This window comes from Primulina huaijiensis, chromosome 6, assembly GCF_012295235.1.
Source record: "Primulina huaijiensis isolate GDHJ02 chromosome 6, ASM1229523v2, whole genome shotgun sequence".
In the NCBI taxonomy this organism is placed as follows: domain Eukaryota; kingdom Viridiplantae; phylum Streptophyta; class Magnoliopsida; order Lamiales; family Gesneriaceae; genus Primulina; species Primulina huaijiensis.
Window position 1 is genome coordinate 17,815,579 of NC_133311.1, and position 17,094 is coordinate 17,832,672.

The following is a 17,094-nucleotide window of genomic DNA, read 5'->3' on the forward strand; positions in this document are numbered from 1 at the left end:
ATGTTTTTTACTTTCTATTCTACATATTTCTGGTTATTCTTCATTCGATTCTTGAAACTTAGTTAGATTGAAATAGTTGGACAAATAAAAAAAAGTGTATTCCCGATTACATGCATTAATATACAATATTTATGATTTATATTAGATCGATTTATGTAAGTATTTCGAGTATATGCACTATTGTACAATTATAATAGGTTTTTTTTTTATATAAAATAGTTTTTTTAGTTCACGAACTTGATCAATTTTGGATTTTGATTTACTATATTTTCAAAGTTTGATTTTAGTATACTAACCTTTAATTTTCAGTTATTTTAGTTTAATTGTTGATGTGATATCGAAAAATACTGACATGACTCAAGAAAATATTGACGTAGTATCGAAATTATTGACTTTTCGGATGTCACATAATCAAATGAACCAAAATAGTCAAAAATTAAAAATTAATGTACTAAAATCAAACTTTGAAACAAACAAAATTCAAAATTGGACAAGTTAATTGACCAAAAAATTTATTTTTTCCTATTTTTTTGTTTTTGCGCAAAATAAAAAAAATACAAAAGATATAATTGGTATATACAAAATAATTATCTGAGAGGTATTTACCCACTTTTGGAATATCATGGCTCAGCCATGCATATGCATAGTGGCCTAATCTCATAATATATACATTAGTAGTTGTTGTACAAATTAAGTTCATGGTAGGTATATGTATATGTTTCATCTTCAACACATCTATCGTGGACACTTACGTAAGTACTGTGCTGAGTTGATGTCCACCTAATGATATCATGTAATTGTACATCTAATAGGTGGACGTCACATCGTCGATGCTCACATAAATATCTATTGTAGGTGTCAAGAAGAAAAATTATATATATATATATATATTGAGTTTTGATATGTTGAGCACTCATTGTGGATATTTATGTAAGTACCCGCTGAGGTGACGTGTGTTTTTGAGTTTCTAACAACATGATACATATGTTGATGATTTATAATATATTTGACACTAAGATTTCAAATTTGTATTTAAATCATCTAAGTTCGAGACATAATTGTAATACAAAAAATACGCATATATTTTGGACAGACTATATATATGTACACACACGTACCTACCAACTGTATTTATGAGAATGTAAGTATTGCTAAGCATTGGGTCGACGAAGAAATGGGGGGAATTAACTTAAGCAACCAAATATAAAATGGTCGGTCCCATTATCATTTAATATATAACCCCAAATTAAATTCTTTAGCTAACTTTCAATAATTAATTAATGCGCCACCGATCGATCGATCGATCTACCTTCTCGCTTACTTTGTATTTGCCACAGCTTTTATGAGAAACCTTATTTTGAATTTAATTTTGGTTCAACTAATATAGTAATATACCAGTACGTTATGATTGTTAGGCCCTGTGCAGCACTTATTAATTAATCATATACACCATTTTTTAAAATAATAAGGTCATTTTCGCCAAATATTTTTTTACAAAAGGTTACTTATTAGTTTGTTATTTAATTCAACACATGACATAATCATTTATTATATAGAATTTAAATTATTTCCTCAAACAAATCCAATGACAATTATAATAATTTATGAAATCATCAGATTTTATTAAGATGATTTGAATTTTATTCTGGAGTTAGATAGAGCTGATTGTAAAACTGGTAATAATTTTTTATTTTATTTTTATCACATGATTTCCAACTTTAATTTTCTTGGAAAATTACTTTTTATTTTGAATATTTTTAATTATATTTGGAATATTGGAATAATGTATATATCCCCCTATTTAAATAATGAAAAACAGTTGTATTCCCCGAATTCATACTATGGAGTCCCGTTACCGGAGAAGCTCTACTCTGAGCAATTACTTCTCCGCAGAAGAAGAACACATAACAGCAACAATGCAATCCCCGCCTCGCCTCTCCGCCGATTCCCGCCCTAACGATTACGAGCACCACCACGATAATCTCCTCTTCAGCCCATCCAGATCCCCCCCGCACGCCGCAAATATGTACTCAATTCTACCTCCCCCAAGCCCCGAATCCCCCTGGACACTCTCCCCTCACCAAACTCCGTCCCCCTCGCTTCTCTATCACTGCATCGCCACCCTTCACCGCCAAGAAGGCGCAATTTTCTCCATTGCATCCGCCAGGGGTTTAGTCTTCACAGGCTCGGAGAGCCGCCGCATACGAGCATGGAGACAGCCGGACTGCACGGAGAGGGGATACTTAGAAGCAAGTTATGGCGAGATTCGTGCCATTTTAGCTCATGGAAACACACTCTTCACTTCGCATAAAGATGATAGGGTTCGTGTATGGAATACAACGTCCGTTTCAGAAAATTTTCAGGCGAAGAAGATCGCCACCCTGCCGAAAAGGGGTTTATTTCTTTTCTTCAACAAATCGAGCCACCATAAGCACAAGGATCGCATTTCTTGCATGGCCTATAACCATGCGGAAGGGGTTTTGTACACGGGTTCACTGGATAGAACGATCAAAGCTTGGAGAATTTCTGATAATCTCTGTGTCGATTCTTTTACAGCACACGAAGATTTTATAAACTCAATTGTAGTCAAGCAAGACGACGGATGCGTCTTCAGCTGTTCCTCCGATGGCTCTGTTAAAATATGGCGGCGAGTATATGGACAGAGCTCGCATACTCTAACAATGACGTTGAAATTCCAGCCATCACCTGTCAACGCACTGGCTTTAAGCATATCACCGAGCTCATGCTTCCTTTACTCAGGTTCTTCGGACGGATTCATCAACTTCTGGGAGAAGGAAAAAACGTCCGGAAGATTCAACCATGGAGGGTTCCTGCAAGGCCATAGATTCTCAGTTCTGTGTTTAGTCGCGAAAGAGAAATTAGTGTTCAGTGGTTCAGAGGACACCACAATCAGAGTCTGGAGAAGGGAAGAAGGAAGCTGTTTCCATGAATGCCTGGCGGTTCTGGATGCACACAGGGGGCCAGTCAAGTGCTTGGCGGTGTCTCTGGAAATAGAAAAAGTCATGGTGATGGGTTTCTTGTTGTACAGTGCTGGATTGGATCAAACATTCAAGGTCTGGAGGATCAAGATTTTGCCTGAAGAAAAAGAGTGCACACAGGACCTGATGGTGGAGCCTATGGATCCAAAGAATGTCGTAGAGTCGTTTGAAATGAATCCTGTCTTATCTCCTTCTTGGGTAATGGAAAAGAAGCTACAAGGTAATCACCCTTTTCGTTAGATCAGCTCCAACTTCAAATCCCATTTTAATTTAAATTTTTTGATGAATCTTTGTTAAATTCATTGGTCCACCCACGTTATTAGTCATCAAAATTGCTGTTGTTATAGATAACGAGATTTAGATCGTATACTTAATTAGTGGCAAGCAAAAAATTAATGTGTTTCATTCTTTTCATGGCTTATTATATTATTATTTTCGTTTTCAGCTTTCAAGGATATATATATATATATATAAGCCTATAATGTAATTTTATGAAAAGATATTTTGAGACCATGTTTGAGATCTACGACACTAGTACAGGGGCAATTTCTTGGATCATGTGCTTAAGATTGTGACGCGTGAATGTTAACGTTATCTGAAAGTATTATCTTCATGTATATATATGTTCAGTGGTCATTGTGTTATCAATTTTTTTTATACAGATTTAAGCATAGATCAAATATATTTTGATCAATTATATCGTTTGATTCGATGATATTCTTATTATAGAATCTCATTGAATTACAACAAATATTTTTTCGCATCTAAAAAAAAAAACTTCAGATGATTAGATAGCCCGTGCATACTCGAATGAGAACCTCCCATCGTTGTCTCATTAAAACAAATATTGAATGTGGAAAGCTACATCTTTAACGGCGCAGTAGGTCAGGGTAGATGCAATTATCGGGAGATTTGTGTGTTAGATAGTATCTAGCTGTATATGGTTGTTGTAGATATTAAATTTCTTCCATGCATTCATTTTTTGTTTGGGTATGAGAATTGGTTGCTCTATTTTCCTGCGTCTGTGAAATTTGATATATTTGGATTACTTGAATAATTTAAAACGTTTAATATACCCCATAGAATGAGCTTTGGCTTTTGCTCAACAATCAATTAAGATTGCGCTTGAATGGAAAGATTTTATTTGATCAGAGCTGTCTCGAAGTTCTTAGAAAGATGAGGCTGAATAATTATGAGACACAAAACGCATAGGACCTTTATACTATAAGATAGAGAAGCATGATGCGTGTTTGGTGTGTGTAACTATATATATATATATATATATATATATATAGTGAAACTTTTCTTTTCTTTTCTTTTCTCTCCTTTTCATTTTTTTGGGTTTTTTTTTGTGTTGGGGAAAGTTGTTATCTCAATTTAAATTTAAGATTTTGTTGTCAGATGAGTTATAATCTATTATCGAGAATGGTATATTTGTGTGTATAATTGTAACATAACACCTAAATTCCACAGTAATGGCTTAAACCTTAATGTCTTTGCTGATTAAGCTTGGATAAATAAATACACGGCACTTCATTTAACATAAATATCCATACATAATGCAGAAAACTTGCAAATTAAATTGCTTAGCATTTCAATTTGGACACACACTAAGTTGGTCAATAATCAACACACCAGATTATCAGAACTCATCATCCACCGACAATGGAACATGGGATTTATCAATGAAGAAGTTCTCGTATATGTAACCAGCGAGCCCACCTCCAATCAGCGGCCCAACCCAATAAACCCAGTGATCTGTCCAATCTCCGCTAATCAAGGCCGGCCCAAAAGATCTAGCAGGGTTCATAGAGGCCCCAGAGAACGGTCCGCCGGCCATAATGTTGGCCCCAACGACAAGACCAGTTAGAAATGAACCCAGCCCATCAAGGCTCCCCTTCTTGGGGTCCACCAAGGTAGCATACACGGTGAATAACAGGCTAAATGTCAAAATAATCTCCATGATTACACCTTGCAAGAACCCCACTCCACTTGCTAGCGAATGAATTGGTGTCGTCTGCAATTTTGTCAAAGTTTATTTTATATTATCTTGAAAAATATACATATTACATGGGGTAGTTTAGTTTTTATTTCTATTATCTGAGTTCTAGACATCTTCTCTGTTCACAAGTGGGGTTGTCAAATTAGATTTGATTATTGAATTATTTAGTCATTTATTAAAATTTTGTCATAAAAAAAAAATATGGGGACGATTTAGATTTCATTGATCAAGACTGATTCAGATTAAAGAAGTGTTGCGCATGCGTGGAAGATGTAATATGGCCACAAAATAAGTCAGCATATTACCTGTTCATGTACAAACAAACGCCCGCAAGAATGTATTATTGAAAGCATCGTTGGGCCCTATTAAACCACTTTTTTAAGCTCAAATGATTCTTTTTAGGATTATTTCGATTACGTGTTACAATTGAATCTCGAACTGATACGATCGGGACGTGATTTTTAATGATATATCTTGAACAAGGAGATGGAAAGTAAAAATTAAAGATACCGATTATTTAAACTTACCAGTCCTCCAGTGAGATAATTGAGCAAAGCACAAGCTGCCACAGACGCTAATAACTGATCGATCCAGTAGAAGATCGATCTAATTATGGTGATGTGGCCGCCAGCGCAAAGCCCGATGGTGACGGCTGGGTTGAGATGTCCGCCGGAGATGCGGAGACCGGCGGAGATCATCACCCCCACCACCAGAGCATGTGCCATTGCCACAAAGAACAGCCCAACCAGCGGATCTCCGTTCAGCTTAGCTGGTAAACAATTACGTTAGAAAAATAGCAGTCCATCAGTAGTAATTATACTATTATTTTATCAAAATTATATGAAACTGAAAACCAAGGGAACTCGAAATAATAATTGACAAAAAAAAAAATTTAAAACAGTTTTCCGATGCTAAAAGTAGTGCTAGCTAGTTGCTTCGATGTGGAGATTAAATTTTAAAATGATTATATTATATTAATGGAGTTAATAGATAATTCATATAAGTTATATATTCTAATTTAATTTTATGTCCAGATTATTATATATAAAATATGAAGAAATAAAATATTTTGACGACGAGTAATTACCGACGGCCATGGAGGAGCCGACACCGACGAAGACGAAAAGGAAAGTGCAAATGAACTCGACAACGAGGGCTTGGAGGCAGTCTGGTTTGAAGATCTCCCCGCCACTGCCTAAAGCTATCTTCCGGGCCATTTTCGCAAACGTTGTAATTTTAAGAAATTTAATTTAAATGTTTTAGGACACTAAATTCCTTGGTTTCCCCGAGTATTTGATGCGGGTATTTATAGGACAAAATAAGCTAGGAATCTTTTGTATGGGAGAAGGTGGTGTCTACTAAAATAAATGAATAAGCATCCATCCATCAACTTGGAGAGATGCATGTCACGGGCCATCGTTTGTTTCTAAGGTGTGCAGTCCCGTATCTGGTCACGAAAATTCTGGCACCTCATTTCAAATTTAAAATTTTAATATCAGATTGACTATAAATCGTCGATATTTCTAATTAAGGTATTTTTCTTATGATATACAAATTCATTGATCTTTTGTAATATTTATATGGATTGTAATAATATTCAAGTAACCAAATATAAAATCATTTTCATAAAACATATGTAATAAAATGACACCAAAATCGTATCATCATTTCTCACTGGAAAATTAGCTGCAATATATATTGTATATTGTAAGAAGAAAAGGCACATAAATGTCCAATAAAGCATAAGTAACTTTCAAGAAATGTATGTTCACAAAAAAATAAAATCAAATCAAGAGATGTATATATTTTAATATATCGACATACATATGTAAATGCATAGACACGCAACATTGAGTAAATTATTGTCGACTATTTTCTGATTTCATCAAATGAGACTTGAAGAAAGTCAGAGAAATACTTTCATATTTAGAATACTCGATTAATATTTTTCTTTCTTCACAAAAACAAAAAACAAAAATACATACACACGTTTGTAGTAGAGTTGTCAAAACCGACCATGGTCAACCTGCAACCCATCACAACCCGTCATTTGGGCAGGTTGAGAAAGAAGGACAACACGCTAATTTTTAGTTATATTTGACGTGTTGAGCAGGTTAACCCGTAATCCACCACAACTCGTCATTTGATGGAGTGAAACGAGTTAGGAAATTGACAACCCAGCTCAACCCGCTTGTTTGGCGGGACTGAGAAGCACTGCCTCATTTTGAAAATTCTGATTTGTAGTCCATGCTGTGCTTGAAAAAATAGAAACCGTGGTGGATTTAATGATGGCGAATCATTAAAATGGCCCAGCATTTTCAATGGTGTACAAAAATTAGAGAAGATATTAATGTTGAATAATTTCGTTTCCGATGTAATTTAATCTCTTTTAATCGTGAATAGTCGATTCCTAATGATTGAAATAAAAAAAGGAAGTTCATTTATTTATTTATTTATTTATTTATTTTTTTGAAGGAGAAGTTCATTTATATTATAAACCACAAACAATACAAAAGTCTGAGTTGGTTTTATATAATGGGTATGTTCTGTCTTCTTCGGAAAAAATATTATAATATATTATCATATATGACTTTTAAAAATTATTCGTTATGTTTCGATGGCCTAGTTGACATTAGAATAGATTAATTTTGAATATTCAATTTTTTTTTCTTATTTTTTTTTTTTTGTGACAACATGGCAGTCTAGTAATACAGCGTCCAACCATTGACTTTAAGAATAGGTCTCTTGTAAAACGGTCTCACAAATCTTTATCTGTGAGACGGGTCAACTCTACCGATATTCACAATAAAAAGTAATACTCTTAGCATAAAAAGTAATACTTTTTCATGAATGACCCAAATAAAAGATACGTCTCACAAAATACAACCCATGAGACCGTCTCACACAAGTTTTTGTCTGACTTTAAATTAATTAAATGGCTATAAATTCATAATTTTATTTTGTTGGACGTACCTCAATTTTAAATACTTGAATACGGAATCATTACGTTAAAATGCATGCCTTTGAATATAATAAGATCCAGTTTAAGTGTCGTTACATAAAAAAATGATTTTATTTATATTTTATGTCTAGTTAACTTATCTTAAGCAAATATGACATCGACGCTCTATATATCTAGACCATAACATATATACACACGATTGATATGTAATAATTATGTATGTTATATAAAATAATCAAAATATATACGATTTAAAATATTTGAATTACAATATTATTATTAATTATAATTTTATGATAAATCAACAAATGATCGGTGTTATATACACATTTTTTTTGGTAATTTGTTCTTGAAATACTTTCTCTTCCTTCAATGATGCACATTAAATTTAGATATAAAAAAATTTCATTGTATATTACCATTGGCCAGTACTTTTGACTTAACGTATATAACTTGATGACGACGCCCAGCAGTACCAACCCTATATTACGATACTTCTTTTTCAAAATTTGATTGAATTAACAAGAATAAATTAACTGGTCCAGCTTAATTTTTTTGTTGCCGTAGTTTTCATATCATTTCATTATTAAAGTCATCTTTGCTAATATAATAGGTTCTAGCTAGGGATAAGATCAACATTATCTTCCTCAGCTTTTCAATATATNTCCAACTAAATATTGTTTATGAGAAAATATTGATTTTTATGTCGAAAATAATATTTTTCATTATAAATATAGATCGATTAATTTATTTTACGGATATGAATATATGAAATCGTTTCATTACATATTTCTTCGAATGATTTTAAATTTTGGATGATTTTCGCTTCAGTCCAAATTGGATTGTGACAACCATAATAATTCACGGACAAAAAGTACACCCCTTTGATATAAAAATAGGATTTAGTTGTCCTTCTTGTGTTTCTTTCAATCATTCTAGTTACTTGTCGTCGGAGCCATTGCTTTAGTTGAAAATGGTCTGCCCACCGTTCATTGGTGTGGACACATACGCCAATCCAAAGATCAAAATTATATCGGGTGAAGCATAAAATCATTTTCTCAAGACTTTATGTAGACATATATACGAATGTAAATAAATAACACTAACATGAATTTGTCACAAAGATGCATAGCCACGACTCTTAGTGAATTATTGGTAGATTTAAATCCATCTGATCGATCATTCCACCAACGTGATTTTCCAAAGTAAAAGGATTCTTGCCTATTGTTCCACTTAATTAAGATGCAAACAATGTATCATTCCTCATTCTACGGATTTATTAAATATATATTTATGTTAAAATATTGATGATCATGATGTATGGGCTTTTAATTAAATAATTTGCATTCTATAATTTCAAAAATCCTAGTCATTCCCACGATCCATTTATTTGTCAACTCCCAGTTGTTCCATCTGCCTAAAATGTGCTAAACCATATGCTTTCCACTTCATAAACTGAATATTTAATACCAAACACATCCTTTTGCTTTTATTTTTTTTTATTTTTAAATGACATTTGTTAGTTATTGGTGTTGAGTTGTAATAATTGTCTTTGTTAGAACAGCTATCGAAACGTGGTAATTAAACTTATGCACGATTTAAAAAAATTAAATTTAATTTGTTACAAATCAGCTTTAATTTTGACAAAGATGTAAGCCTTATGTTCTACTGCTAGAAAACAAACCCCTCGATAACTGAAAACAACCACAATACAATGTTATTATGCATAAAAATTGAGTTAGAGATTTTCCTAACTCAACTCACTTAATTTGGTTGATGGGTTGACCAACTCAACGGGTTCAATTCAATTCGTATTGACTACTTTATATGTTACCGAGTTTTATGTCTAATTTTTAAAAACAGAGAATCTATAACGCTATTAATTTTACATAAGATGTTTTTTTTACTTTTTATATTTTTTTGTGAGATGTGGTGATAAATTAGCCCCCACAAAAATACTTGACAAACCTCAACTATATGATCAAGGTATTAGTATGCTAGTATATATGTGCATTCAAGTCGATCAAATTTGCATAAACTTTTGTACTTTATTTAATTATCCAGCATCTCTTTTGATGGTAATTAATTTCATTCATATCTACACACTTGATGCACGAGCAGAGTATTAAGACCAAAACGTAAAAATAGTTCAACTTATTAAAGATCTTGGATCGATGCACAAGATTTCATTATTATTAATTGATAATGAATAGCATGCTCAACGGACGGTTATGTTGGTCTCACTTGTGGTAATTCGAGATAATAAAACTCGAAAATAAAGAATAAATTGGACACCGAGATTTAAGTGGAAAACTCCTAAAAATTATTAGGGTAAAAACCACGGACAAGATGAAAAGAATTTCCACTATAATATTTTGTGGTGTACAACCCACTCACTGTGTTTTCAAAGAGAACACACACTCTCTTAATACAGGAGAACAAACACCTCACAAATATTATAGAACTAAGCACTCAAATGCTATTCGATGAGAGAAAACTCGAAGAAGAGATGATTTCAGAATGAAGCTCTGTTTATAGAACTTCCTGTCAGTGTGAAAACGCGTTAAAAACGCGTTCCGTCTGAACGCATCCAACCGCGTATAAAACGCGTTCCTTTCTATCTGAGTCACAAATGCCAACCTTTGTTGACTCGTCCATTTAATGCTCATATTGCCGACATTTCTCCCACTTGGAGATTTGATTGAGAATCAAACACATCTTCACACATCCTTTCAATCTTGTCATTCCCTGCTGCTTACGTTTCTGCTAGACCACTTCAGGATTTACACCACTCAAACTTATCAGTGTTCACTGGCTTGGTCAGAAAATCAGCTATGTTATCCTTTGTATGTATCTTTTGCATATCCACACTACCTTCTTCTACTACTTCTCGAACAAAGTGAAATTGAACTCCAATGTGTTTCATCATGGAATGAAAGGCTGGATTCCTTGCGATGTGCAAGGCACTCTAACTGTCACAAAACAAAGGAACATTCTCTTGTTTGTGCCCGATCTCCTCCAATAACCTTTTAATCCATATTGCTTCCTTGCAAGCTTGAGTAGCTGCCATATATTCTGCCTCTGTTGTAGATAACGCCACAACTGCCTGCAGTTTTGAAACCCAACTTAATGCTCTTTCTGCAAGTGTAAACACATAACCAATAGTAGATTTCCTCTTATCAGGATCACCTGCATAATCTGAATCGACATAGCCCCTGAGTGTAAAATCCGATCCTCCATAACATAATACAGCATTCGAGGTACCCTTAATGTATCTAAGGATCCTCTTGACAGTGCTCCAATGCTCTCGTCCAGGATTCGCCATATACCGACTAACTGTTCCCACTACTTGAGCAATGTCCGGTCTTGTACATATCATGGCGAACATCAAACTTCCCAGTGCTGATGCATATGGTACACGAGACATCTCAATCCTCTCTGCTTCACTGTTAGGACACAGCTCGGATGATAACTTGAAGTTAACAGGAAGAGGGGGCGAAATTGACTTACTATCTTGCATGTTGAAGCGTTGCAAGACTTTCTTCAAATAATTTTTCTGAGAAAGCCAAATCTTTCTGTTACTTCTGTCTCGGTGAACTTGCATCCCTAGAATTTTGTTTGCCGGTCTCAAGTCCTTCATATCAAATTCCCTGGCCAACTGTGCCTTCAATCCTTGGATATGATCTTTGTTGGGGCCTACTACCAACATGTCATCCACATACAACAGCAAAATAATATAATCATCACCAGCCCTCTTGAAATACGTACAAGGGTCTGCACTCAGTCTGTTGTATCCAAGGCTCATGATATAGGAATCAAATCTCTTGTACCAACACTTCGGCGCCTGTTTGAGACCGTACAGAGATTTGTTCAACCTGCAAACCAAGTTCTCTTTGCCTTTTTCCGCAAAACCTTCTGGCTGGAACATATAGATTTCTTCTTCAAGATCTCCATAAAGAAACGTCGTTTTCACATCTAGCTGTTCTAGATGTAGGTCAAACACCGCACACAATGTCAGCAACACTCTGACTGTTGTAAGCCGAACCACATGAGAAAATATCTCATTGAAGTCAATGCCTTCTTTCTGAGCATACCCTTTTACCACCAATCTAGCACGATACCGCTCCACTTGGTTATTACCATCACGCTTGATCTTATAGACTCATCTGTTTCCAATGGCTTTTCTTCCTTGTGGTAGTGTAACAAGATCCCAAGTTTGATTCCTATCTAATGCTTCCAATTCTTCTTGCATTGCTATCATCCATAAGGATATATCCCAGCTTTGAGTAGCTTAGTGAAAACTCGATGGCTCACCATCCTCTGATAATAGACAATATGCAATATTGCTTTCAGTGACATAATCTGAAAGCCAACCTGGTGGTCTTCTGTCTCGAGTTGACTGCCTCACATTGGAAACTTCAGACTCAACTTGTTCTTGTTCTTCGTGCTCTGGTACTGCTTCACAAGAAACTTGACCTTCGTCCGTCTTATTTTCTACCTGAAATATAGTAGTTTCTGAATTTGGTGTGCCTTTGTCTCCCTTTACTTTATCTTCTTCGAAGATAACATCCCTGCTGATGACAAGCTTGTGAACAGTATGATCCCACAAGCAAAACCCCTTTACTCCATCAGCATATCCCAAGAAGATACATTTTCTGGATTTAGAATCCAACTTCGATCTTTCTTGCTCATTGTACAGAACGTACACCAGACTTCCAAATGTATGCAAATGAGAATAATCTGTCGGCTTCCCAGTCCATATCTCCATCGAAGTCTTCAGATCAATCGCCATTGAAGGAGAACGATTGATAATATAACAAACTGTTTTGACTGCTTCTGCCCAAAATGACTTTTCTAGACCTGCAGTCCTCAACATAGCTCTTGTTCTGTCCAACAAGGTTCTGTTCATCCGCTCCGCCGCTCCATTCTGTTGAGGTGTGTAAGCCGTTGTGAACTGTCTTTTGATGCCCTCATGTTGAGAAAATGCATCAATCTCGTCACTGGTATATTCTCCTCCATTGTCAGGCCTCAAACACTTGATTTTCTTTTCTGAATCAAGTTCAACCCGCGCTTTGAAATCTTTGAAGATCTGGAAAGCATCTGATTTCTTCTTGATTGGATACACCCAACATCTCCTAGAGAAATCATCAATGAACGAGACAAAGTATCTCGCTCCGCCTAGGGATACAACCGGTGCTTGCCAATAGGGATGGCAATTTCATCCGAACCCGTTGGAGGATCCGATACCCGACCCGAATAGAAGAGGGTATGGAGGGATTTTTAGACCCGATTAAATAATTGGGTAATTGGGTATGGGGATTTTCGGGTTCGGGTATGGAGGCGGGTTTGATATAATCCGACCCACACCCGACCCGAATACCCGTTTAAATTAATATATATATATATATATATATATATAGCGTGAATAATTTTTTTTATTGTTCATTTAAATAATTTTTTAAATATTCATAACTTCATTGAAACAATTTAAATTTGAAAAAATTCAATTGTATATGATAATTGGGTATTTGGGTAGGGTATGGGTATCCGATAACCCGATGGGTATGGGGATGGGGATGAAATTCAATACCCGATGGGTATGGGTATGGGTATGAGTATGAATTTAATAAATGGGTATGAGGATGGATGTATGAAATCCGACCCATACCCTACCCATTGCCATCCCTACTTGCCAAACATCCGAATGAATCAGCTCCAATATGCTTTTGCTTCTGGCAGTAGAAGTGCCAAACTTTAATCTGTGTTGTTTATTGGTAACACAATGCTTACAAAAAGGTAATGACACTTTTGTAAGTCCCGGCAGCAGCTTCCGTTCTAAGAGAATTTTCAACCCCCGTTCTGACATATGCCCGAGCTTTCTATGCCATAACACTGTTAATTCTTCTCCTGAACCATTTGATGCAACAGCTATTTCTGTCTCTTTGTGTGTTTCTCCCAAAAGTACATACAGATTTGCAGTAACCTTTTCCCCCTTCATAACCACAAGCGCCTTTCACAATTTTCATGATCTCGTTCTCGATACGAGTTTTGCACCCGATGTCATCCAATTGCCCCAAGGACAGAAGATTTTTCGTCAGTCCCTTCACATGTCGTACCTCTTGTATGGTGCGAATGGTGCCATCAAACATTTTAATTTTGATAGTACCGACCCCAGCAATTTCCAAGGCATGATCATTTCCCATGAATACAGATCCTCCTGAGACTGGTTCATAATGATCAAACCATTCTCTCCGAGACGTCATGTGCCACGTCGCTCCTGAATTCATAATCCATGTGTCACAAAATTTGTGTCTGCCTTCTGCAACTGTTGTCGCTTCGCTGAATAAAATTTCACCACTGCCTGAAGTACTGGCCACATTTCCTTGAGAACTCTTCTCGATACTCGTACACTCTTTCTTGAAGTGCCCTTTACCGTCACATTTAAAGCAGTAAATATTTTTTTTCTTACTTCTCGATTTTGATCTACCTCGTCTTTGGCTCCCACTGGAGTCACGGTCCATAAATCTTCCTCTTATCATTGGTAAAGCCTCTGCCTGCTTCGATGTTACCAACATATCTTCCTTATTCTTGCACCGGCTTTCTTCTCCGAGAACCGCAGTTAAGACATCTTCGAATCTTAGAAAGCCCATAAGAATATTGTTGGTAATGTTGATGATAAGTTGATCATATGAATCTGGTAGACTTTGAAGTAGAAGCTCCGCACGTTCATTTTCCACTATTTTATGCCCGATGGAAGTGAGTTGGGCAAATAGAGTATTTAGTATGTTGATATGGTCGGTCATCGATGAGGATTCCGCTATCCGAAGAGTATAAAGCCTTCTTTTAGGAAAATCATGTTATGTAGCGATTTGACCTCGTACATCTTTGTCAGAGTATCCCAGATAACTTTGGCTGTTTTTATCATAGAGATACTTGACAAAACTTCGTCTGCTATAGCCAAATGTAGATTGGCAACAGCGTTGTCATTCATCTCATTCCACTTTCCATCATTTATAATCTCCATCGGTCTATCTCCAATAGCCGCCAAGCAATTCTCCTTTCTTAAAACTGCTTGTATCTTTATTTTCCACAGCATAAAATTGCTTCCATTGAACTTTGCTATCTTGTACCTTCCCGTCATTATGTCTACAACAATTTTAGTAGACTGGACAAAATAATACCGCCTTAAATAAAAATCTCAAAAAATCTTTTCTGATGTGGAAGATCAGTCTAGGCTGCAACCACAGAGCATACTCAGAATTTTAAGAAATTTTAAACCAAGGCTCTGATACCACTTGTTGGTCCCACTTGCGGTAATTCGAGATAATAAAACCCAAAAATAAAGAATAAACTGGACATCGAGATTTACGTGGAAAATCCCTAAAAATTATTATGATAAAAACCATGGGCAAGATGAAAAGAATTTCCACTATAATATTTTGTGGTGTACAACCCACTCACTGTGTTTCCAAAGAGAACACACACTCTCTTAATACAGGAGAACAAACACCTCACAAATATTATAGAACTAAGCACTCAAATGTTATTAGATGAGAGAAAACTCGAAAAAGGGATGATTTCAGAATGAAGGAATGAAGCTCTGTTTATAGAACTTCCTGTCAGTGTGAAAACGCGTTAAAAACGCGTTCCGTCTGAACGCATCCTACCGCGTATAAAACGCGTTCCTTTCTATCTGAGTCAAAAATGCCAACCTTTGTTGACTCGTCCATTTAATGCTCATATTGCCAACAGGTTCAACCTGCAACAGGACCGGAACCGTTGAACCGTCCGTTTAAAAACCGATGAACATGCTTTTTAGAACTGAAACTGAATCCGAAACCATCTCAAACCACGTAGAAAGTGGTATGGGCTGGTTTTGTTTAAAAAAAAGGGAATTGATTTGGTTCCCGACCGATTCCACTAAGTATTTAAACAGATAAAAAGAAAATTAGTCATTGCCCTATGCATCAGTTGCAGAGTCCAACAGCTTTAATTACAAATTGCAAGAATTGCAGACTTACCCCCATTTTGGGGGCCAATCTCTCATTTATTTTAATTGTATTTTGGTCCAATTTTATTTATTTTTAATAAATAAACGTTCATTTATTAGTTGTCACAAATACTACCAATTCTTTCAAAATTTATAAAGTTTACTTCAATTATTCAATTCAATTGCCTCTCCAAATTTTTAATTTTTTCCCACCATATAAATTTTTTTTTTGCCTATTAAAAATCATCAACTATCTTTTGTGATGATATCTTCTTTCGAGTCATAGTGTCGTGGTGCTCATAAAAGTATTGTTAATATGAACATGATTCCATAGTTTGGAGGAAATTTGAACTTCGATAATTATGATGGTAAAGATTATATGGCCAAGACAATGAAGAACATTTGGGCGACGACTCGATCGGGACAGCTATCGTGCTCGATATTAGGGCACCTAGCCGTGCAAAATGAAGCATAGTTTGTGATAAATTCGAAATCCATCAAAAACAAGGTACTAATGATCTTGTTTCAATTTGTAAACTATGCAAAACTTATCATGCATGTGAAATGGCCACCACCGGAACATTCAAAAAACAATTGATCAAAAAATATAATTTTGATGAACAAACTATGCAACCACGTGATAGATAACCAACTCAACGACAATTAAATCTTAAAACTGTGTCAAATTTTGTAATAACTGTTGAAATTTTTCGTATGGCTCTTATTAGATTTTTGGTTAGATGTCAATAGCATTTTATTATTTGTGAGCATGATGGTTTTATCAAATTTACCACCACTATCCAACCATATTTTCTTAATGTTTTTAGATATACACTTAGGAAATGTTGTCTTGAAATTTATAAGGAATATAAAAAAATCATTAGTTAATCATCTTTCGAAAATTCAGTACAGGGTTAGTTTGACAAATTATATTTAGACTAAAATTAAAAATAAATCGTATCGTGTGATTATATGTTATTGGATTGATGATACTTCAAGTTTACAAAAAAGAATTTTAGCTTTGAAAATTTAGATTTGGTTACACAATTGCTAGATATGTCATAAATATTTGTAGACATTATGATCATATTGAGAATAAATTAATGTCTGTCACATTAGATAATGACAATAATGCTGCGAT

The 17,094-nt window shown here is 35.2% G+C and overlaps 2 protein-coding genes across 2 annotated transcripts; one reads left to right on the forward strand and one right to left on the reverse strand.

The window, feature by feature from the left end:
• The first annotated feature begins 1,814 nt into the window (after positions 1-1,814).
• LOC140979886 (protein JINGUBANG-like) lies at positions 1,815-4,208 on the forward strand. Its single transcript, XM_073445507.1, has 2 exons — positions 1,815-3,219; positions 4,083-4,208. Exons 1-2 carry the CDS (start codon positions 1,842-1,844, stop codon positions 4,085-4,087), a joined length of 1,383 nt encoding a protein of 460 aa, XP_073301608.1. The 5' UTR covers positions 1,815-1,841; the 3' UTR covers positions 4,088-4,208.
• A 305-nt stretch (positions 4,209-4,513) lies between these two features.
• Positions 4,514-6,340, reverse strand: LOC140979887 (aquaporin TIP4-1). The gene is made up of 3 exons (XM_073445508.1): positions 6,089-6,340; positions 5,529-5,770; positions 4,514-5,016 (listed from the first exon to the last, which is right to left on the reverse strand). Exons 1-3 carry the CDS (start codon positions 6,216-6,218, stop codon positions 4,642-4,644), a joined length of 747 nt encoding a protein of 248 aa, XP_073301609.1. The 5' UTR covers positions 6,219-6,340; the 3' UTR covers positions 4,514-4,641.
• Between the last annotated feature and the right edge of the window lie 10,754 nt (positions 6,341-17,094).